Consider the following 22,576-nt stretch of genomic DNA (forward strand, 5'->3'; position numbering starts at 1 on the left):
GGCTGGGCCAGAAAAACTGGTTCCAGAGTGGCACCAGTTCTTTGCTGGACTAGAAGAAAGAACCAATCTGTCACAGGGAAGGGGGCGGGGTTATTGAGCCGCTGCAATGAATGCTGGAGGCGATGGTGGACGAAAGCGTAACACTGCCGCAAACGGACCCCGGTAAGTTTCTTTTCGAACATTTTCGCCTTGCACATAGTTGTTTAGTGTTACCAATTTCTTCAGATAACAGCTGTGTCCCAATTTAGGCCCGCGTCTCTCGGAGGATACGGCGCTAAATTGGGACACAGCTATTGTTTGTGATGTCTGCTCGGGTTAATGTTAACTGATCAACAGGTTAGCCTTGCTAACATTAGCTAACGTTAGCAAGTTACTTAGCCATGGGCTCAACTACCAGCCCCCCTTTCAGTTGGCTAAACATAATGTGTAGTGGACGAGTCACTGTTTAAAGCGCTGTTTTTCATGTGGTCTACAGAGTTATCTGCTGTCGAACAAGACGATGCTAACTATGAGCTAACGTCGCTACTCCACTGCAGCTTGCCAACACCATCCAGCAGCTGAGGTCAAAGCAACACAGCAAGGACCTGAATGATGCCTTGCTGCAGAAGCTGGAGACTGAGACCAGTGTGTTTCTTCATGGGAAGTTTTAGTTTTGCACATTCAATGCACACTTGTCACTTTTATCATTAGCTTGTTTTTTGTATTTAAATAAATTCCCTTCTAAAGAGACATGTCTGCTTCTGTATGTTTTCACTTAATGATGTACAATTTAACTGTGTAATAAGTTCAAGTAAAGCTAGTACAAACAAGTCAAGACCTCAACAGGTTACCCATTTATGAAGATGCTTTTCATAGATGTCTTCAGTCACTGTGTTTATAAAGAAATGAGAACATGACAGTCATAATCATTTATATGAATTTTTTGAACTGAAGGATGAAACAATATTGGTGACATGAAGTAGTCCAGCAAACATAGGTAAAAGTAGTCAGGTAAGCAGCAACAAAACAGCAAAAACAATGGAGAGTAGCAGCCATAACGTGCAGCATACACAACCAGAACTAAATATAACAAACATTTGAATGGCAGGTTTTTAGGAGGCACCTCCATCATCCTTTCAGTCTCTCAAAAGACATTTCCACAACCGACCGTGCACTGCTTAATCTGTAGTTACAGGTGTGTTGTTCTGGGGTCAATCTGCCAGTGTCCGCAAAGTGCTTCATGAGCCAGCTCTGCATGGGGTAGGACAAAAATGTATAGGTAAATAAGCATGTTGAGTGGAGAGTGATCAATACTAAAATCAATAGTTAAGCATCCTCTTTTGTCTGGCTGAAACTACAATAAGCCCTCAGTTGTTTAAATAAGTACACAACACATAACGTTACACATTTGCATTGTGAATTAGCTGTGCTCTGCCAGCTAACGTTAGCTTACAACAAAGGCTAACATAACAATCTCACGTTCAGTGTTAGTAAGAGACAACCCATGTTAGGTTATTACCTATCTTCTGGAACGTAATTGCCGTCCATACAAATCTTGTCGAGCAGCACAAATACAACGTATCTGCCGTGTTTGGATGAGGCCTTGTAGCCGGGAACTGCCCATTGGTCCGACAGCCCATTGTTCCGACCATATTAAACCCATTGTTCCAAAGTCCATTCCGAAATCATCATGATGCCCTGTGGTTAAGGTCTGGTTAGGTTTAGGCACAAAAACCACTTGGTTAGGGTTAGGAAAAGATCATGGTGTGGGTTAAAATGAAAAAGAAAGTGAGAAACACATAAGCTGTGAGCCTGCTCCGCCTCAAGCCTTTCCCAGCTGACCCAGAGCCGGTCGCGGCGCACCATACGCCCGCCACGAGCCGTTCAGCACCGCGGACAGTCGAACTAATGGGATGTCGAACCAATGGGCTGTCGGACCAATGACGTGGACCCGTAGTGCCAGGAGTAACAGCTGCACAAGTATGTGGTCCGCTGTTGTTGTTGTTGTTGTTGTTGTTGTTCAACGTAACTGATGTATACAGTGACGCAATGACGTGGCACCCTAACCACCTCAAGCCATGGACAAGCAAATTGGTTCTCAGCTGGTTCGCAAGTTGAACCAACTGAGAACCAGCACCAGCACTGGCCCCGAACCAGCACTGGAACTGCTTTGGTGGAAAGGGGGTAACAGAGAGCTCATGAGAGAGCAGATCAGCAAAGGCTGTTTAAAATGGGTTTGAACTCCTCAAACAAGTTCTTCCCATTCCCAAACCGTTGGTCCAATCATGAAAATAAAGTGATGGTGAGAGAGATCCACTTCTCATGAACGCACGTGTCGTGTTTTATATTTCTAGAGTCAAAAATGTGGTCACAGGAGCGAGTTGCAACTGTGTTTCACCTCAGCTGTTTCCAGAAATTTCTCCTCTCAGTTTATATGGGAGTGAATGAGAAAAAAATCGGCGCTCCCTTCGCTTTGGAGCCAATTTCAGCAAAAATGTGTACGTGTGACAGATTCCATGTCAACATTTCTGTAACCAGGACAAATTTTCCTACGTTTTTTGGTATAAATTGTGTATGTACAGTGAAAATTGTGGCCGCATGAGCGAGTTGAAGAGAAAATTTCTTGATGAGTTTACAGCTGCTCTCCACTCTAGTGATGACATCACTCACTCTAGCTCACGCATTACACACCCATTATAAAGTCTGAGAAGGGCTGAAAACTTCATGTATTTTAAACTGACTTTGTAGAAAAACTAAAAGAGATTTTGAAATTTTGAATTAGTTCCTGAATGTCGACGGCAGTGTCAACGTTTGAGAGTTGGAATGGAGTTTCTACGTCAGTGTATGAATTCGTGATGTGTGGGTGAAGATGAGTGAGTTTGAAGGATTTTCTCATTGACTTCCATTATAACAAAGTTTCAGAAAAAGCTGAATATTTTTGAAAGTTTGAATGGGATTGACAAGTTGAATCATATGTAAAAAGTCAGCGAGATGATGAATATTTTCCATTTTGAATGGAGTTTCTAGCTGAAAGTATGAATCGGTACTTACAGTTTGAAAAAAGGTGAAATTTTTAGATTTTTGAGGATTCCGTAATGCATTCCCAATGGGAAAAGGATTTGGGAAAAATCGGGAATATCTGGGAAAGTATGAATGTTAGGAGCGTGAAGAGTTGCTCTGGTCTTGTCCTAATTCAGCTGAACGTTTTCATGTTTGAATGGTTTGAATCAGTTGAAGTTTGTGAAACTAGTAGCAGTCCAACTGTTTTCGTTCCATTGGATTTAATAGGAATCGGAATTTTACCATTGAATTCCCAAGAAAGTATGAATGTTATGGAAAAACCTGAAAGTTTCCAATAATGTCCTAATGAAGCTGAATCAGAAGAAATTTGAATGGTTTGAATCGGTTGAAGTATGTTGAAGATAACTGAAGTTGAAAAACACAGCGGAAGAATAAGAAGAAGAAGAAGAAGAAGAATTTTGGTAACAGAAGAACATAGGGTTTGAATGCTTCCAGCATTCACACCCAGTAATGACCTAAGCATAAATAACAGGGGATTCATTATTCGGCAGCAGCAGCAATAAGTTCTGTCGAAAAATGCACGCACCCCTTAACACTCTCATGAAACTTAAAATTGAAGTTTGATAGGAACACCATCATGGCTTTATCAGCACCTAGCGTACTTTATTTGATGGGCCTTGACACCGCGAATGACTCCCTACATTAATTTTCCGCATTTAAAAATCTCGTTTTTGTAGAGCTATCTGAAATCCCATGCTTAAAAATGCAGCACACACAAAATAGTGAAGAGTTGGCTGTAACGCCCGCCAATGTAATAACTGTCCACAAACCACAAACGTAATAAAAATCTGCAGCATTTAATGTAATAAACCCACAAACGTAATACATTTTCCACAAACGTAATTGCTGCTGCCTACTACAAACGTAACACATGATTTCCCACAAATGTAATAACTTTTACGTTTGCAGGGATTTATTACGTTTGTGGGGAAGTGAAAATCTTTATTGTACTAACTTCCCACAAATGTAATAATACAATGAATAATGGTCGCTGTGGTTGTTGTTTGTTTGTTTGCCTATACACCTACTACTACTTAGTTGGGTCATCTATAGCAGTTCCGTGACCGTGGAGAGCGAAGTTTCCTTTTTTCACTGGATTTGTCATCTATAAAGGATAAAGAAAAAAATTAGCCGGGGTGCCCCTCACAAAAATGTGGGGAAATTTTGTGAGAGCCCTATATCCAAAATGGCTGCCGTCAGCCAAGCTGGAAATTTAATGGTTTTTAATGGTTTTGCCCACAGTGCTGCATAATACATGGTTTCTGGGACTATTTGGGTCAAGAAATTCATCAATGATGTAGATTTATTGATTTGACCTATTTTTGACCTTCAAATTCAAGATGGCTGCCCATTTTTGGCTCTTTAACCCTATGGGCCCTAGGCCTTTTTTGGGTATTTTTCCTGCCTTTACTTTTAAGCTCATATCACAGTCATTATAAAGGCTACATACACATGCTATATCTTGTTTTGTTTTTTTTTTTTCAGGACAATCTGGGCTAACCATTCCATGCCACCAGCAGCTTACACCTCATGACTGCTCAGATGAGAGTAGCAGTAATGATGAGAGGAGTCAGTGTGGAGATTCAACAGATTCAGATGGAGAGTCTTTTTGGTTAATTCAATAAATAAATCATAATAAATAAATAATTAAAATTAATTATTAATTAATTTTAATAAAAACAGCTCCAAGCTAAAGAATCTTCTCTGTCTCCCTGCTTTCATTGGTTCCACCCCAGACATCTGATGACCGATGTGTATGTTGTAATTTTACTGTCCATAATTGAACTCAGCGCAGAGCTTTCATTTGAGCCTATGTCACGTGAAAGAGAGGAACTGTAGCTTTCCGACAAGACCAAGCACTTGTCAGTAGTCCAGTGTTTTCACAGCAGAAAAAAATGATAAAGGTACACTAAAATTATGTATAACAAAGCTTTCATACAGCTTTGCACACACATTACTCTTGGATGGATTACTGGCAAATGCAGCATCGCACAGAAATGCCACGCATATCACATGAAAGCGCAGGAGCAGAGCTTTCCAGTGACCACACACATCATTGTACAGTCATCCCATCACGCTATAAATCCAGGTTAATTGTCTACAAAATAAAAACCTGACGAATTTCTTTACAATCCATTATACAGATCTTGTTATCAGTCACTTCATATAGTGAGGAATATCGTATCTTACCACATCTTAGGCTTGCGTGTGTTTCTCCCTGTCGATCCACATTTGTAGTCCGGCTTTCAAGATGCAAATATCTCCATATTGTCCAGTTGTCACTCCATCAAACTTTGTATGACAAGACCAGCCACTGCACCTTTGCGCACCCAGACAACTGCAGCCTAATGCATGCTGACAGGGCCGTAGTCACCATATACATTGAGGGGGACACGTCCGCTTTTGGTCCAGGTGGACCTCCGTACGTTCCACCCGAGTATGTTCGGGCCTTTAGATGTAAATATTGCATGTTTCTTTCAGATAAAACACATTTTTGACTTGACTTGAATGAGTCAATGGAATTTCTTGCAATAATGAAAAATACTGGCAATCATGTCCGCCTGGCACAAACCACATGTTTTGGACAACTGTGAAGTGACAGAATGTCCCAGCATCATGGTTCTTATATTGCCAGATTCCAGAGAGTCTCCCCTCTTCATATATGGCAGAATATGTCTTCTTCCAACTTGCTATGGTGAGATACATGTAAAAATGTAAGAATTTAATAACACGGATTTGTTTTTTTCATTGATAAAAAAATTAATATAAAATACAGACACATAGAAGGACATGGAATGATGGCACATCTGGTTAGCCCAGATTGTCCTGAAAAACCAAGATATAGCATGTGTATGTAGCCTTTATAATGACTGTGATATGAGCTTAAAAGTAAAGGCAGGAAGAATACCCAAAAAAAGGCCTAGGGCCCATAGGGTTAAAGAGCCAAAAATGAGCAGCCATCTTGAATTTGAAGGTCAAAAATAGGTCAAATCAATAAATCTACATCATTGATGAATTTCTTGACCCAAATAGTCCCAGAAACCATGTATTATGCAGCACTGTGGGCAAAACCATTAAAAATCATTAAATTTCCAGCTTGGCTGATGGCAGCCATTTTGGATATAGGGCTCTCACAAAATTTCCCCACATTTTTGTGAGGGGCACCCCGGCTAATTTTTTTCTTTATCCTTTATAGATGACAAATCCAGTGAGAAACGAACCTTCGCTCTCCACGGTCACGGAACTGCTATAGATGACCCAACTAACTACTGACCGTGGGCGCAAAATCCAGCTGCTGACTCCCCGCTCCGCAGTAAAGTTACATTTCAAGGGGGACCAGGCAACTTTCCCCTTTCAGTAAACACAGAGCAGCGGTACCACTAAACAGCTGCAATGTCTATGCGCGGACTGTGAGGACAGTTGCGTTTATCTCATTGACGGAGATGCTACGTACATGCCCTTATATGGATAACATATTCTGGTATTCCCCACACACGGGAAGATGTTTTAAGCAGGGGGCTGCCAACTGAATGAATGAATGAGTGACATCATTCTGTCCCTGCTGTATAGCGCATCACACATCGCCACTCACTAGGCTGCTGACTGGCTGCCATAAGCTACACACAAATAAAACATTAAGAAGTTCTAACAAATGCAAATTTTATTACATTTTTTCCATATTATGGAATGTAATGTCATGTAATGTCATGTGGTGAATTCTACTGTTGGCCTCAGAATTCAGTAGAAAAGCAGACAAGAACTACCGTATGAGCGCTGTCCTTGGTGCTGAAGATGTCCCTGAGCCTGTTACAGGCAGCAGTTATCACAAAATCACTTTAAGCGCTGTCCTTGGTGCTGAAGATGCAAAAACAAACAAATGTCTATACTCCAAAACTCACTACCTCTGACACGACGAACCAAGACAGTGTACATGGATAAAAAAACAACATCAGCAGAAAACAGAAGTCCTGCAAACCAACAGCAAGCGGCGATCACCATGGCCAAATAACGTCGCATATCTGTAACTAGAAAAGCACTCGGAAAGCGCTCTGCCAAGCAGCTCGGATTTCCCGCCATTTTATTATTTTATCCACTTCGCTTCAACCGATCACCACCAAAATTTTATCATCTGTTCCTTGTCCCATTATCAACCTTTCCTGAAAATTTCATCAAAATCCATTCAAAAATTCATTACATTTGTGGGTTTATTACATTAAATGCTGCAGATTTTTTGCCATTAAGAAATAATGAAACAGCAGACTATTCAGACCAATCGAGGAAACGTTACCGATTCTAATAAAACATTGATGACGCTAAATGTTAAAAAACTAGACTTCAGATCAGCAATCATCACTGATGAACCTGACAAAGATGATTATTTTGTTTTTAAACAGTACGTTTCCTTAAAAATCAAGATGGTAGCTTTCCTTTCAGCTGTGTGCGCGCTCCCGCAAGGTGCATGCAGATCTCGGCATAACACCAGCCATGCTCCTAGCATAAGAAATAGCCTACGGAGTTTTCACCAATAGTGGCATCGGTTTTAAAGAAAATATTAGCAAATTTATGGATAAACTGTTCAGAGATCACAAAGATCATTCATAGTTTTCAGTGACGTGACCCACGCAGCTGGAGGGCAAAACAGCGGTTCAGTGACACGACCGGTCACTGTACAGAGCAGCAATAACGACTGTGAATTTCCCCATCTATCAACCCACTAATATTTAGGTCATCTCACTGATCATTAACATAAGAGACGTTGTCAAACTTTGTCAAGTTTTGGGTGATTATGATCAGTATCCAGCTCTCACCGCTGTTTTTTTTTTTCTCGCCGCTGTATTTCAGTCACTGAAAACAGTCCCTGTCTGGAGGATCCCTTGCCTAAAAGCCCAGATCAAAGCTTTAACACTACAGCTTTCATTTGGGAGGTGAAGGCAGGGTTCCCCCCATCATTATCTCATCAACACTTGCTCAAGTCAAATGAACAGGGAGTATGAAAAAAACCTTTGCGTATCCTCTGAATAACATCTCTAGCTATATCCCTGCCGCCACAACAACAACAACAACAACAGCTTCCCAACAGCAACAAATGTTGCTCATCGTTCTCTCAGCATGTGTCAGACAAAAGCAAATGTAATGACTCACTGTTAACTGGTAAGTTAGTTAGTTGGCTCCTCTGACCTGCTGCTGTTGCTGCTCATAAAACATACAGTTTGTAGTGAATCTGTCTACGTTAGGACACTAAACAAATAGAAAATAAGACATCCATACGCACACCACTTCGGCACATAGACTACTGAAGCGGTGTGCGTACAGGACTTGCAAGTCACAACACCCAATATCCCAAAAGTTTAGAGGGTGATGTTGACTTTTTAATGATTATTAAAATTAATATATATATATATATATATATATATATGTATGCTGATTTTTCTGAGGCCGTTTAGTTTGACGACTTTTTTTCTGAGGCCGTTTAGTGTGACATCTGACAGAAGTTTTCCTGAGACCTTATGCCTTTTCATTTAAGGTCTGACACTGAAGCCTGACACCTGAGGATGTCCTAAAATGTATGCCATACCCGACTGTCAATTTGTCACTCAGCAGCATCACATTACAGAATGGGCGGCACGGCCCTGTCTGCAGGGGTAGATTACTGGTGACAGATTTTCTGATGAGTGACAGGTTGGCTCTCTGCAACACTGCTGTCATTGTCAAAGTCATTCATCACAGTGGCAGTGAAATGTGGATTGTTTGGTTGTTGACCAGGGTGTGATTGCTATGGTTAAGTGATCAAATATGGAACACTGTGAGCTACATGTGTGGTTTGACAAAGGTTAGAATGGGGAGAGGTGGCCATAAAAAGAGTTATACTGATTACTGATGGAGACAGACTGATGCAATGCAGTTTGCAAACACCACTAATGTTTGTCAGGGAGCAGAGTTCAGTAAGGGTCAGACATCATGGACTCATTCAGAGTTTAAATCCAATCTGGGACTGACACAACAAACTCTTCTAACGTAACCATTATATGCATGAAATAAAGCAACTCTAACACTGCTGGTAATGTAGAAAAGTAATATTTTGAATTATCTGCTCACAAAAGAATGAAAAAAAAATGTTATTCCAGGACAACTGGACATCATTAATATTAAACATTTATAGACACAGATTTGATCTTAACATGTGCACTCAAACACTTTCGGAACATTTGTCAGATTTATGTTTTTATTTTTATATGATGTTTGTATTTATGAACAAATGTTAAACAGCATCAGTACAACACAGCTGTGCCTTGGGATGGTCCCAACAAAAGGCTTCTCTAAAATGTGTGCCATGGGCATGCTGACTGCAGGAGTGTCCACCAGAGTGGTTGCCTGTGAACTGAATGTGTATTTCACACATTCAGTGTCTCCAATATTGTTTCTGTTTCTGTGAAGTTGGCAGGACATCCAATAGGCTCCACTACAGCAGCAGTCCATGTATAACCCCACCAGCTCAGGACCTCAGTATATGTTCAGTATGAACACGCTCACTCACAATAAAAATAGAAGTGGGGTAATAAACAGAGCAATCCGTATGAATCAGAAGAGGAAAGTCTTTCAGACGGTAAACAACTCAAGATTAATCTGGGACTCTAAAGCAAAACCAAAAGGTATATTAGGTGGACACCGAAATATACGTAGCTTGAGATCTAAATGTGAACAGATTAATCACCTTTTGTCAGAGTCAAATGTAGATTTCATTTGTTTATCAGAGACTTGGCTTCATAAAAATTCCACCTCGGCTCATGTTACGGTTCCGGGTTATGTGGAGTATAGAAAGGACAGAGCTGAGGGGAAAGGTGGGGGGGTTCTTGTCTATGTAAGAGACACTATTCAATGCAGTGAAATTAAATGGCAGGGTTCGAATGACCTGGAGTGTCTAGGCCTCAATGTGAATCTTGCACCTCAGATGTCTTTCACCCTGATAGCCATTTACCGTCCCCCATCCTCCAACATTAGTTTCCTTGACAAATTTAAGAACATACTACGCCAGTGTGACTTCAAGAAGGAAGTCATTGTAATGGGCGACATAAACCTAAACTGGGAAGATAAAACTGCAAGTAAAAAATTGAAGCAAATAACGGATGGTTTTAACTTGGTACAAATGGTAAAAGGCCCTACACGGATCACAAATACTACTAGTACCCAAATTGATTTGATTTTCACCAACAGGCCAGAAAGAATCACAAAGTCATATAATATGCTAACCGGTCTGTCAGATCATAATTTAATATTGATCTCAAGGAAATTAACCAACAGGCGATTTACAACACATTCTGGTAACAAGGACTACATTGGTATCCCAAAAAATAAAAGGGAAGCCTTCAAAACTGCCATAACTAATTTGAATTGGGATACTATTCTAGAAGACAAGGATGTGGAAATAATCAGTCAGTCTCTCATGGAGAACATACAAAGCAAAATCAGTGAATTCTCAGTTAGAATTAAACACAAAAGCAAGAAGAAGTCTCTTCCATGGGTGAATGACGACATCATAAAACTCATGAAGGCTAGAGACAACGCCTTAAAAACAGCCACAAAAACCAAATTGAGCCATGACAGACAGAAATTTACCATGCTGAGGAACAGAGTGTCGAGGCTTCTTCTTCATCTTTCTTCATCACCATCATCGAAAACTGTCATGGTAACTCGAAAAGTATATGGACACAGATCAATAAATTAACTGGTCAAAAGCCAACCTCAATGAAACAAATTGTATTAAAGGTTAATGGTTCAACTCTGCAAAATCCAATCGAGGTGGCACAGACGCTTAACCAATACTTCATCGAGTCGGTTGCCAAGATAGCTCAGAGTTTCCCAGCCATAGTTAGCAATGTATGTTCATCCAGTACTGTTGCTGTTGGTATAAATGAGTCTATGTTCAATTTAAAACATGTATCAGGATCAGAAGTTACAAATGTGATCTCATCGCTCAAAGCCTCCAGAGCTAGGGATTTGTATGGGTTGGACACTTCCTTACTGAAAGAAATCAGCCCCTCAATAACAGGTCCATTAACACACATTATCAACACCTCACTGAGTCAGGGGAGATTCCCAGAATCATGGAAATCTGCTGCTGTTGTTCCTGTTTTTAAAGGTGGAGATCCTTCCCTTACATTTAACTATAGGCCAATCAGTATTTTACCCATTGTATCAAAAATATTTGAAAAATTGGTTGCAAAGCAAATTACTCACCACCTCAATAACAGTTCTTTTACACTGCATCCAATGCAATTTGGGTTTAGGACAAACCACCCTACAGAAACTGCCACATGCTACTTTGTTGAAAAAATCAAGTCATTAATGGACCTGAGGGGGGCAGTGGGGGCTGTTTTTCTTGACCTGCGGAAAGCATTTGATACTGTAAACCATGCTATACTATTAAACACACTTGTGACTTTTAATTTTTCCACTGAATGTCTTAACCTGATTAAATCGTACTTATTGTCTCGATCTCAGCTTGTCAAAATTGACAACAGTAGCTCCAACTTCCTGCAGTTATCAACTGGCGTTCCGCAGGGCTCTGTGTTAGGTCCACTTCTGTTCAGCATGTACATTAATGATCTCCCCTCTATGTGTGATTCGTGTGACATCCTAATGTACGCTGATGACACAGTCATCCTTGGTCATAGGGAGACGGTGGGGGACGTTGCGTCCAAGTTGACTGATGCTATGGTAAGAATAACATCCTGGCTGAACCAATGCTGTCTACAGCTAAATCTCTCAAAAACTGTTTGTATGCTTTTCTCCAAAAATAACAAAACAAACATAGAACCAGACATTTTTATCACTGGTGAGAGGCTACAAGTTGTCACCGAACACAAATATTTAGGAGTATACATTGACTCAACTCTCAGCTTCAAAACACACATAAAGAAAGTCAGTAATAAAATAAAGTTCAGTTTATCAAACTTTAGGTCTATCAGGGACTCCCTGTCAACCGAAGCAGCCAAAGTATTTTTTTTTTCTATGATCATTTCGCACATCACCTACTGTCTGATAAGTTGGTCTAATGCTCATTCCACTGCTCTAAAACCTTTGGAATCACTTTACAAACAAGCACTTAAAACACTAGACAAAAAAACCCTTTAGACATCACCATTGCCATATCCTGAAAAAGTATAAACTTCTGAGCTGGGACAACCTATTTACATACAAAAACATCTGTCAGGTATACAAGATCATGCAGGACTCAGCTCCTCCTCCACTATCCAGTTTTATTAAATTCAAATCCTCTGCTATTAGAACTACGCGAGGTGCGACAAAAAAAGATTGCATAATCCCGTTAAGGAACACCACTTTCAGCCAGGCTGTATTCTCATTCAAAGCATCACATCAATGGAACACATTGCCACAATCGATCAGAGAATCTCCATCATATCACTCATTCCAAGCAAATGTTAAGAACTGGCTTGTAGACACCCAAAGATGTGAGCACTGATGTTGATGATTGTTGTCCGATGTGAATTGTTGTCCAAATGTGTATTATTAACGTGGACACACATCACCTTGTTGTAGTCCAAATGTGTATTTATTATATATGTATTTACGGACAGTAGTATGTGTTTGTGTCTACCCTATGTGGTACAATATTTTATCCCATTGTTGTTCTTTTTAAAGGTTGCTTTGTACAAACTGGCAAAGGGACAATCGATGAAAACTAGCTTTTTAAGCTAATTCGAGTGCATTTACATGTGTGTGTTTTTTTGTACACAATGTTTATTAATGTGCATTGTCCCTTTCAAATAAACTAAACTGAAACTGAAACTGAAACTCCACATCTTGCGTGTTCGCCTGCAAGATCGTCTGAAACCAGCCATGTGAACAGCTGATGCAATATTTGGTTTGCACATCTGAGAGATTTCTGCAAAAAACACCAGAAACCATCTCAGGGAAGCTCATCTGCATACTTATCATCCTCACCACCTTACAGCAGTTTGTCGTAACCAAAAATGGCGTCTGGCACTGTGAAGAAGAGTTCCTTTCACTGGTGATTGTCGGTTTACACTGTAATACCTCTTCAAACAATATAGTCGAGTACAACATCACCTTTAACTATGACCTATGTAATAGACACGTAATTGTATTTACACAGTTCTAACAATATAAGTATCTATACTGTCTATATGATTCCATGTTGAGGGATAGGGGAATATAATATATGCACTTTATGAGCATGTGAGAATCTGAAATAAAGACTTTTGAAACACCAGAGATGTCTTTTAATCTTTTAATTCTTTGCACAAAGGGTCAGACAATCATACAAAGTGGCAGGCAGTCTGCAGAGTGTAGACAAAAAGGGTATCCTTGCTGGGACCTTTTTATAGACAATTTAGGGAGGAAACTGATAAGAAGGTACATGCAGATGCAAGGACGTCAACCAGCTAGGACCGATTCTGTGGTTCACAAGTCGACTTAGCCTTGGACAAATGTAAGAACAAAATGTCAGAACAGAATGAAACAAACATAACAAATCCTGCATGGTATTTGATTGCGTAAGCATTTTTAAATTATATAGGAGAGAGTCATTGAAAAATTCAGTGAGCAACTTACAAAAGGCATTGGAGCAAAGCTAATGCAAGTGATGGGTTATAAAGTTATATAGTAATTTTCCACTACGGTCTTGGAACTTGTTATCAAATTACTTGCAGTTCTGGTTCTTAGAACTGCTGCCATAAGACATAAAAACATTTGAGAATTTCTGGGTTATGAAATATGGAGGAGAATACAGGTAAGATGAAAAACACTTCTCTAGGTGATGTTTAATATGATATTATGTGTGAGGCATGTGAATGTAATGGCTACATTTTAATATTTGATAACTATTTGCACGACATAATTTCAGTAATGGAATGTACATTTACTCAAATACTGTTCTTAAATTCAAGGTACATGTACTTTACTTTTGTATTTACATTTCATGGATCTTTATACATCTACTCCACCTCTTTACTTCACTGCATTTACTTTTTTAGTTTTTTATCCTCTTCTGTCTAGTGAAAACTATGCATCTCCAAATTTGTTAAATTTGAATTTCAGTGTTTGTGATATTGGAGGATGAAGTGTTCCTTCATTTGTTGAGAAAATGTTCCTACTTCCTAAGATGAATAATTGAAAACCCTCTTGAATCAGCTGAAAAATGCATCGTCAGAATGGAATTTGATGTACTGCTGTAAATTAAACCAATCAACAGTATATAAAGGAGTTTAAATAACGACAAATGCAACATAGATGTTAATAGAGTTGTAATATTAATCCAAAGAATCACATGTAATAATGAAACACTTAAAGTAAAATTTCACTGCACAATGAGTACTTTGATATTTGATGCTTTAGGTACATTTTGTTTATAACATTTATATTTTTGCACATGTAAGCTTTTGAATGCAGGACTGTAGTTGTAATTGTGCTCTTTGCACCATTAAAGATAAGTAGCTACAAACAAAGACAAAGCAGAAAGCGTTCTCTTTCTTTATAAGCCTCAGCCTATTAACAATACTAACTAATGCATTAGTTAATTAATTTACTGCTTACCATCCCTTGCAGCAGTGGTAACTACAGATGGATCAGTCATGCATGCTCTGGCTCCTGAACATTGTGACATTGACATTTTACACAAAGGACAGACCATCAATGATTTCATAGAAGATAAAATAAAAGAGCTTGGTTCAGTGGTGAGTATCAAAGACATCATGTCATTTAAGTTTTACTAATTACAAATCTCTGTGTAACTGTGTGATAGTTGAGATTCTTGAGATGTGCATTTTCAAAATAAAATGTTAACTGTTTATTTATTCATTCATTCATTCAGGAAAGTGAAGAACCATTTTGTGTGGCAAATCTAGACAGTGTGTTTAAGAAGCACCTCAGGTGGCTTACTGAATTACCTCGAGTCAAGCCTTTCTATGCAGTGAAGTGCAACAACACAGCAGCAGTTCTGAGGATGATGAGTGCTCTGGACACTGGTTTCGACTGTGCTAGCAAGGTACTGATAAAGTATTTCAAAGATAATCTAGGTCTGTGTGGTTCTTTGTGTTTTGTGCTTTTTTCTTAATCTTTGTTACTGACAAAGGTTGTTTCCCTCTCAGTTTGCTCATTTGAAACATGTTTTGTCAAACACAGGGTGAGATCCAGCTGGCCCTGTCCCTCGGAGTGACACCTGACAAAATCATTTACGCACACACAACCAAACCACTGTCGCACATCAAATATGCCTGTGCTCATGGAGTAGATATGATGACTTTTGATAGTGAGGATGAACTCCTAAAAATTTCTCTGTGTCACGCTAAAGCCAAGTAAGTGAACAACCACTAATATTTCTGCTTCTGTGATTATTGTAAAGTCATGTAAAGTATTGATTAATTCTTTTGTATCCCTTTACAGACTTGTGCTCCGCATTGCAGTGGATGACTCTAAATCACTGTTAAGACTTAACTCAAAGTTTGGAGCCAGACTTGTGTCGGTTGGTAAACTGCTGGAACGTGCTAGAGAGCTGGGCTTAGAGGTCATTGGGGTCAGCTTTCATGTAGGCAGCGGGTGCACTGGAAGTTTGGCATTCAAGCAGGCCATAGCAGATGCCCGACGTGTCTTTGACATAGCGGTAAGTCACCATCATAGCAATAGAACATCACAAAACCACAGCACATTTACATGTTTAGAGATATAGGCTAACCATTGATCAGGCTTGTTGTGATGATTTGCAGTTGTGATGTAAATTATCTCAACAAAGCAGTGATAGCCAGACTAAATCTGTGTGAGCAAAGCAAAACTGTATAACTTATCTTCCTTCATTATCAAGACAAAGGAAGGCACTGCTTCAGCACAGAGGCCCTTCAGATCAGACTGTGCTTACACCTTATAGCTTGTACAAATGTGTGTATTTATGTGAGTGTGGAACAGGGCCTTACTACAAGAGTGCTAGTGTTGTCTATGGCTTTTTGGAGTCATAGCCCCCCCCCCACCCCCCACCCCCCCCCACCCCCCCCACCCCCCAGCACTATTGCTGTTGTTAAGCACTTTTTGTACAGTTAGCACTGTGGTTGTTAGCCACCAGCACAGTTAGGGACCTCTCTCCATTGTGGAGTTTGGCCCTGGCAAACTTCCCTGCAGCTCCTGTGTAGGCCTGTTGCTACGTTGGAGGAAGCCCATTGTTTGCTTATGGTCTGGGTTTAGTCAGGGCGAATATGAATCCTGTCTCCAGTCGTAGTTGTCCCTGGTTCTCTTTGTATGGCTTTTTGGAAAAATAATGGCATCTCTCTGCTGCAAAGGCCTCTAGCTATGTGTTCATCTGGTGGTGTGCAGCAAATAGTGCAGTGTGCAAAGTCTAGGAGCGTAGTCCAACCGAGGATTAACGTATCCTATAGGTCAGCCACAACATGAAATGTCTGTCTGTCATTTTCAAAAACCTCCAATGAGCACACCGATGATGTGAATATTTCAGTGAATTCATGATCAGAATGATCTTGCCTCCAAGTCTTTGCGTTGTTCTTTTCATATTGACAAATCTCTTCTCATAGTTCTCAGCTCTTTCTCCAAGGTCAATAATGAAATCGGAACGATGGCTAACAGCAGCTTCCAATTCCATGGTTTCAGGAAACCCTGAAATTGATGCGTTCCAGTATGCTTCCTTATTTAGTCCAAAACCTGTTCCTCTGTTTGCAATGTTCGTCTGCATGGTTCATTACAGCCTTAGTATCAGCATTGGCTACATCGTTTTAGTGTCATCAGAATTTTCTTCAGATAGTACTTTGGTCCTTGCACCATCCACAGTCAGACTGTATAACTCCACAGACTTACTAAATTATTAAAATATATGGGTCCCATGGGGAGCTTGTTATAAACACTTTTCTACTGTGTCAGTCTGTGTAAAGAGGCAGGTTGGAGTGGTGGATGGGTCAAACAAACACAGGACTTTGCCCCAGGTGACCAGTGTTCATGTCCCGTGTAAAATCAAGTGAATTTTTAGTTATTTAAAGTATGTTGCCACCAGATTTCTTTCTTTAACCTAACCTACTTAACTTTACATTCAGTATGTAGCTTTATGTTAAGCACATAACGTGATGCTGTCATGCAGTAGGCACTAATTTCATATAGTATCATATAAACCATTTTATGTGCATTTTCATAAGATACATCAACCTGTTGTATGAGTATATGTTTCAATCATATAAACCCTTTATAAATGGTGCCTTATTAAAAAGTAGAACTGATGTTTTTTTTCAGAATTTGTTGGGCTTCCAGATGACTCTGTTGGATATTGGCGGAGGGTTCTCTGGGAGAGATGACTTTCAAGTGAAATTTGAGGAGGTAAAAGGCTTGTTCATTGTTGCACAGCACTTCATCATTCTTATGACACAAATAATTACTTAGACTGTTTTCTAATCCTACAAGTGCCCTGGTTTCCCTCAAGGGCCCTTCTAGGAAACCTTTGTCCTTTAAATCTTTAATGCTTCTGTGATATCTTTATTATAAAGGTTTCTTTATATGGCAACATTTTATGCAATGTTGGAGACATTTCGTAAAACTTCATAATTTGGTTTTCATCCTGACTTCCTCATTACATGGCTCATACTTCACAGAAACACATGCAGAACCCTTTCTTTTTTTGCCCGTAATGTCAGTGATACTGGTTACTGTATTAAAGTCTCAGCAAAATGCCTGTAATATGAATAGAGGAGGAATACGTGTGAAATATGCTAATAACCAATTGTGTTTCTCCCTCCTAGTTTTCTGAAGTCATTAATGGAGCATTGGATGAATTCTTCCCTCCTGACAGTGGGGTGCAGATTATTGCAGAACCAGGCCGATACTATGTGGAATCAGCCTTCACACTGGCAGCCAATGTCATTGCCAAAAGAGTAATCTTAGATGATACGGATGAACGTAGCGGTAATATAGCATCCAGTATTACAACATGGCTACACAATGTGTATGTATTTATATGCATCTTGATTTTAAATACTGTGTGGGTGATAACTATTAGATGTGTGCGATGGCACAACTACATCAAGATTAATCTTCAGTAGATATCATGCTCAGTCTCTGAGTGAGCACAATCGCAGGCTTGTATTTCCTCACTGTGTGCAGAGCCCCATGGATGCATGTGGTGGAAGGCTAGAGGGAACAAAGATAAAAAGGATAATTTCCATCATAATTAGTATTATTTTCAACATCTTTGCAAAAATACTGCATAGTTTCCATTTTAGTGACATTAATTTATTTTGCATGTTTTTTTTTTTTACTAGAAGCTGAGGAAAACAGCCCTGACCGAATGATGATGTACTACATTAATGATGGGGTGTATGGCTCCCTGAATTGCCTTATCAATGATGCTGCTCACACCAAAGTGGAACCATACCTTCAAAGGGTAAATATCATTCCTATCACCAGATAAGGACATCAATATTGGACAACTCTGCAAAACACCAGATTACATTCAATAAAAAAAAATGTTTATGCCTAATGGCAACTAGTTAAATATATAGCTTTTCCTGAGCATGGTAACTACTGAATGGTTAAGGTTTAAGATAGGGGTTATTACAAAAAAATCTGTGTTTAATGTGTGGTTAGGGTTAGGCAACTAACATACTTGTGTGGAGAGAGGCTGTGGCTCAGGAGGTAGAGCAGTTTTCCGCTAATCATAAGGTTGGTAGGCTGATACCTGGCCCCATCGGTCTACATGTCGAAGGGTCCTTGGACGAGATACTGGACTCCAAATTGGTTCCTATGAGCACTGGTGTTGGCTTCTCATGAGCAGGTGGCATAGCAGCCTCTGCCACCTGATTGTGTTTGAATGGATGAATGCTTGCTTGTGGCTTGCTTTAAGCTCTCTGTAAATGCAGCCCCTTTAACATTCACTCTTGGGGAAAAATCATGGTTATGGGGAAACACTAAAGATATACTATCCAGGATTTTCCTTAATAACAACGCATAGACTCATACAAAAGTAATCCCTTTCAGTCACCACTAATGACCCACTAGAAGTGTGGGGCAGCAGGGCAGGAATTTCACGAGGGCCACGAGGGCCATGGGTCTAATAATGCGATGACAGTCTGGATTCTTATTGGGCAACATCAAATGAGACGATGTGTACATCACCAGTGGTTGGTTTAATTCAAGCCTGGCATGAACCGCTCGGACGGGCTGTAACGACAGTTTGACACCAGTCTATCACCGGCCAACCAGGAGACCTCATCAAATGCCCGGGCAGGGATTGGTACCAAGACCCAGTAGGCCTATTAAACAACCCAAGGCAAGTTTAATCAAGACCGTAATAATAGTAAGCTCCGCCATTATCTGCGTTACTTTTTAAAGTTTCGGTTTCATCATCATTCTGCAGCCTCTCTCCTGCTCTCTGCATGTCACCCCTCACAGCGCGCGCGCACACACAGACACACAAACTCAACAGCAGAGAGGCCACAGCTCAGATGAAGGGAATATAACTTCAAGATTACTACTCTAGTTAACTACGCTACGCTTGTTACTGTGAGTAAGTGCAATAAAACCTCAGCCAGCCAAGCAGTACTTTATCAATACATGTGATCAGGCAGCCGACCTGCAGACAGTGAGTGTCCTCAGTAGAGGGGGACAGAGAGCAGGATGAATGACTGATACTGATGTTTGTCTTCATGCTGAGATTGTGTGACTTTCTTCACTCAGTATTGTGATGTCAGGAGGAATATTTATATTCCAGTCAGATATTATTGGGTTTTAAATCGTGACTTTGTTGTTGTAAACATGGCTGTTGCTGCCATGGACTGTATAAAACTATATCCTGTGTAACTGACCCATAAGGAAAGCATCAGGAGGTGAGTTGAGGTGAGGTGAGGTGAGGTGTGTGTGTGTGTGTGTGTGTGTGTGGAGGAGAGGGGAGAGGGAGATGCTGGTAGAGAGATAGTGTGTGTTATTAGATACTGTTAATGTCACTTATTATGCTTCTGTGCATTGATAGCTCTTTTTTTAGTCTGTTTCTGCATCATGTTGAGGAGGGTCATGGCTGTACATATATATAAATATATATACGTATGTATGGAAAAAAAAAAAAAGTAGATTGGTTGCTCGCTGCTAAAAAATGTGGCCCATCGACATGATCTGGTTTTGAAATGCGGCCCAGTTGAAATAGTAATTGAATAGCCCTGCTGTAGTTTGTTTGTTTGTTTGTTTGTTTGTTAGCTATCTAACAACACATCAAAAATAATTGCAAGCCAGTCTTGTTCAGTGAATCAGTTTATCATGTACACTCAAAAAATATTTAGGCCTAATATTCAAGATAGTTTGCTTATAAATACATGAATCTGGTTGTTCTATATTTAAAACACATTGGGTTTATTAGTGCTATTAAATAAATCACAGTATTACTTATTATACTCATTATTATTACTTGAGCCTGTTTTATTTATTCATTTCACAGATAGTTATACATCCTTAGTCCTTAAATTCATTATGGACTTAAAATCATTGTTTAATTTCATGGCCTTGCTGCCCTGGCTTTCGGCCTTTGTGCCCTCAAAAAATTGACAATACGAAAGGCCAAGTGGCCTTGCCCCTAAAATGACGAAATTCCAGGCCTGTGTAGCAGTGTATTTATCTGTAGAGACTGCTCTCTAAAAGCTATGGGAATTTTATATTTCCTTGTGCAGGCTGTTGAGAGCAGTGAGCAGAGATACTGCTCTGTTATCTGGGGTCCAACCTGCGACAGCATTGACAAAGTAACCGACAGCTGCTGGATTCCTGAGCTGCATGTGGGCGACTGGTTTCTCATCGACAACATGGGCGCTTACTCTGTTGCTTTATCCAGTGACTTCAATGGCTTTGAAAAAGCACACATTTACCCTGTAATGACAGCTGAGACATGGCATGCCTTACATAGGCCAGACGAAAGTTATGCACTAAAATCTGTATACAAGTCATGTATTTAGGCAGGCTGTGATCATGTGACCAATGTGCTGATGGGAGAAAGAAGTAAGTAGTCCATGTGGGGTGTCAGGTTTGGCTGGCAGATGGGTGACAAAACAAAGTTTTCCCCATGTTCAGAACCGTGTATTACCAACTACATGAACCATAAGTTACTTCAATATACATCTTTTCCTAAACCTGACCTACATAACTATATGTTAAATACCTAATGTCATTCTAGGACACAAATTCGTAAGATATCATACAAACTGAGGACACAATATGAGGACACATACTTTAATGACAATAGAAAGGCAAAATATGGGGGACACCTGATGTGGGGAACAAGTAACTATGAGGTTTTACAAAGGATTGTGGGTAGCTGCAAGCAGCAGTAATGTCTGTATTGTGAATTTGAGCTGATATTAGTGTTTTTATTCAAAGTTCAAGAATGCATTAGATGATCTGTCTTTGCTTTGCTCAAACATGTCAATTTAACCTCACCCATCCTATTTATTGTATTGTTCAATGCTCCACGGAGCAAAAGATGGAGGACGTCATGGTCCTCAAGAAGTACCACAGTCTCAGGAATAGCTTAGCTAATAAGAATATTCTGTTATCAAAGCAGCATCATTAGTGTGAAGCAATGATGTTTATTATCATCACTTTTTACAAATAGATCAGAGAACTGAAGTATGATTGAAAGGGTCATTATAACTTGGACATTATTTATAAGATAGGCCTAAATTAACAGCTTGTCCAACCATTTAGCTTTTAAATGTCAGACCTTAATTCATCACGATTTGATTGAATAATAAATATGGATAAAGTTTGAGGTGGTTTAATGGCATAACTATATTAGCTGCAAGAAGTTCTTGAGTTGTGTTCCTGATATCTACAGACTAAAAAACAATAATAAAAATAAAGTTTATTTGTATAGCACTTTTCAAAACACAGTTACAACATGCTTTACACGAAGAGGACAGAAGCACAGAATCTCAGGCTGAAAACGGTTTACAGCAGAAAACTGGTTTAAACAGAGGTGCACAGACATACCCATAAGATATTTTCTTTATAATTAATTGTCTTGTTACATTTATTTTGAAAATGTATGATATTTTGCTTTTGAATATTAAATGTAGTCATACATCATCATCTTTATCCTCAATTGATGGTTTTCTGGAGATGTATTGTGAATGATATTCTGACTGTGATGAATTCTTACAAAGTACAAAATTGTCGTGTTTGTAAAAATAAAATGTATCTGCTGCATGTATGTGTGTGCTGTTTTTACCTCCACCAAGAAAGCTTGTTCAGCATCTGATTCCCACATACAAGGCATTGTTTCGTGTTAGACGTACCAGGCTTTCAAATTACTGCAATCTAAACACATCTGTGGCAATAATTAAGTATAAAGTGAGGAGTAAGGGATGGAGGACGGGTCAAACAAATACAGGAGTTGGGTATAACGCGTTACAAAGTAACGAGTAACCGAATCAAATACTTGAATACATTTTCAAACAAGACAAAAGTTACTTCCGTTACTTTTAGAACGCTGGTCCTTCAGCTCCGAAACAGCAAC

The 22,576-nt window shown here is 39.6% G+C and overlaps 1 protein-coding gene across 4 annotated transcripts; it reads left to right on the forward strand.

The window, feature by feature from the left end:
* Positions 1 to 13,658: 13,658 nt before the first annotated feature.
* LOC125879611 (ornithine decarboxylase-like) lies at positions 13,659 to 22,161 on the forward strand. Of its 4 annotated transcripts, none has more exons than XM_049561571.1 (9): positions 13,659 to 13,831; positions 14,647 to 14,774; positions 14,912 to 15,085; positions 15,223 to 15,395; positions 15,484 to 15,700; positions 17,323 to 17,406; positions 17,826 to 17,988; positions 18,348 to 18,466; positions 20,739 to 22,161. In XM_049561571.1, the coding sequence occupies exons 1-9, from the start codon at positions 13,816 to 13,818 to the stop codon at positions 21,015 to 21,017; spliced, it is 1,353 nt and encodes a 450-aa protein (XP_049417528.1). In that variant the 5' UTR covers positions 13,659 to 13,815; the 3' UTR covers positions 21,018 to 22,161. The 4 variants fall into 4 exon arrangements, with proteins under 4 accessions (XP_049417528.1, XP_049417527.1, XP_049417529.1 ...); XM_049561570.1 differs by having other exon boundaries at positions 18,345 to 18,466; positions 20,739 to 22,160; XM_049561572.1 differs by having other exon boundaries at positions 14,650 to 14,774; positions 18,345 to 18,466; positions 20,739 to 22,160.
* Positions 22,162 to 22,576: the final 415 nt, after the last annotated feature.

Source organism: Epinephelus fuscoguttatus, linkage group LG19 (genome assembly GCF_011397635.1).
Source record: "Epinephelus fuscoguttatus linkage group LG19, E.fuscoguttatus.final_Chr_v1".
Lineage (NCBI taxonomy): Eukaryota > Metazoa > Chordata > Actinopteri > Perciformes > Serranidae > Epinephelus > Epinephelus fuscoguttatus.

What these genes read in the sequence shown, in the direction of transcription:
- LOC125879611 (XM_049561570.1), top strand. An exon ending in TAAAAGAGCTTGGTTCAGTG is followed by an intron (nt 14,775 to 14,911) that starts GTGAGTATCAAA and finishes TCATTCATTCAG; the next exon opens with GAAAGTGAAGAACCATTTTG. An exon ending in TTCAAGTGAAATTTGAGGAG is followed by an intron (nt 17,407 to 17,825) that starts GTAAAAGGCTTG and finishes TCTCCCTCCTAG; the next exon opens with TTTTCTGAAGTCATTAATGG.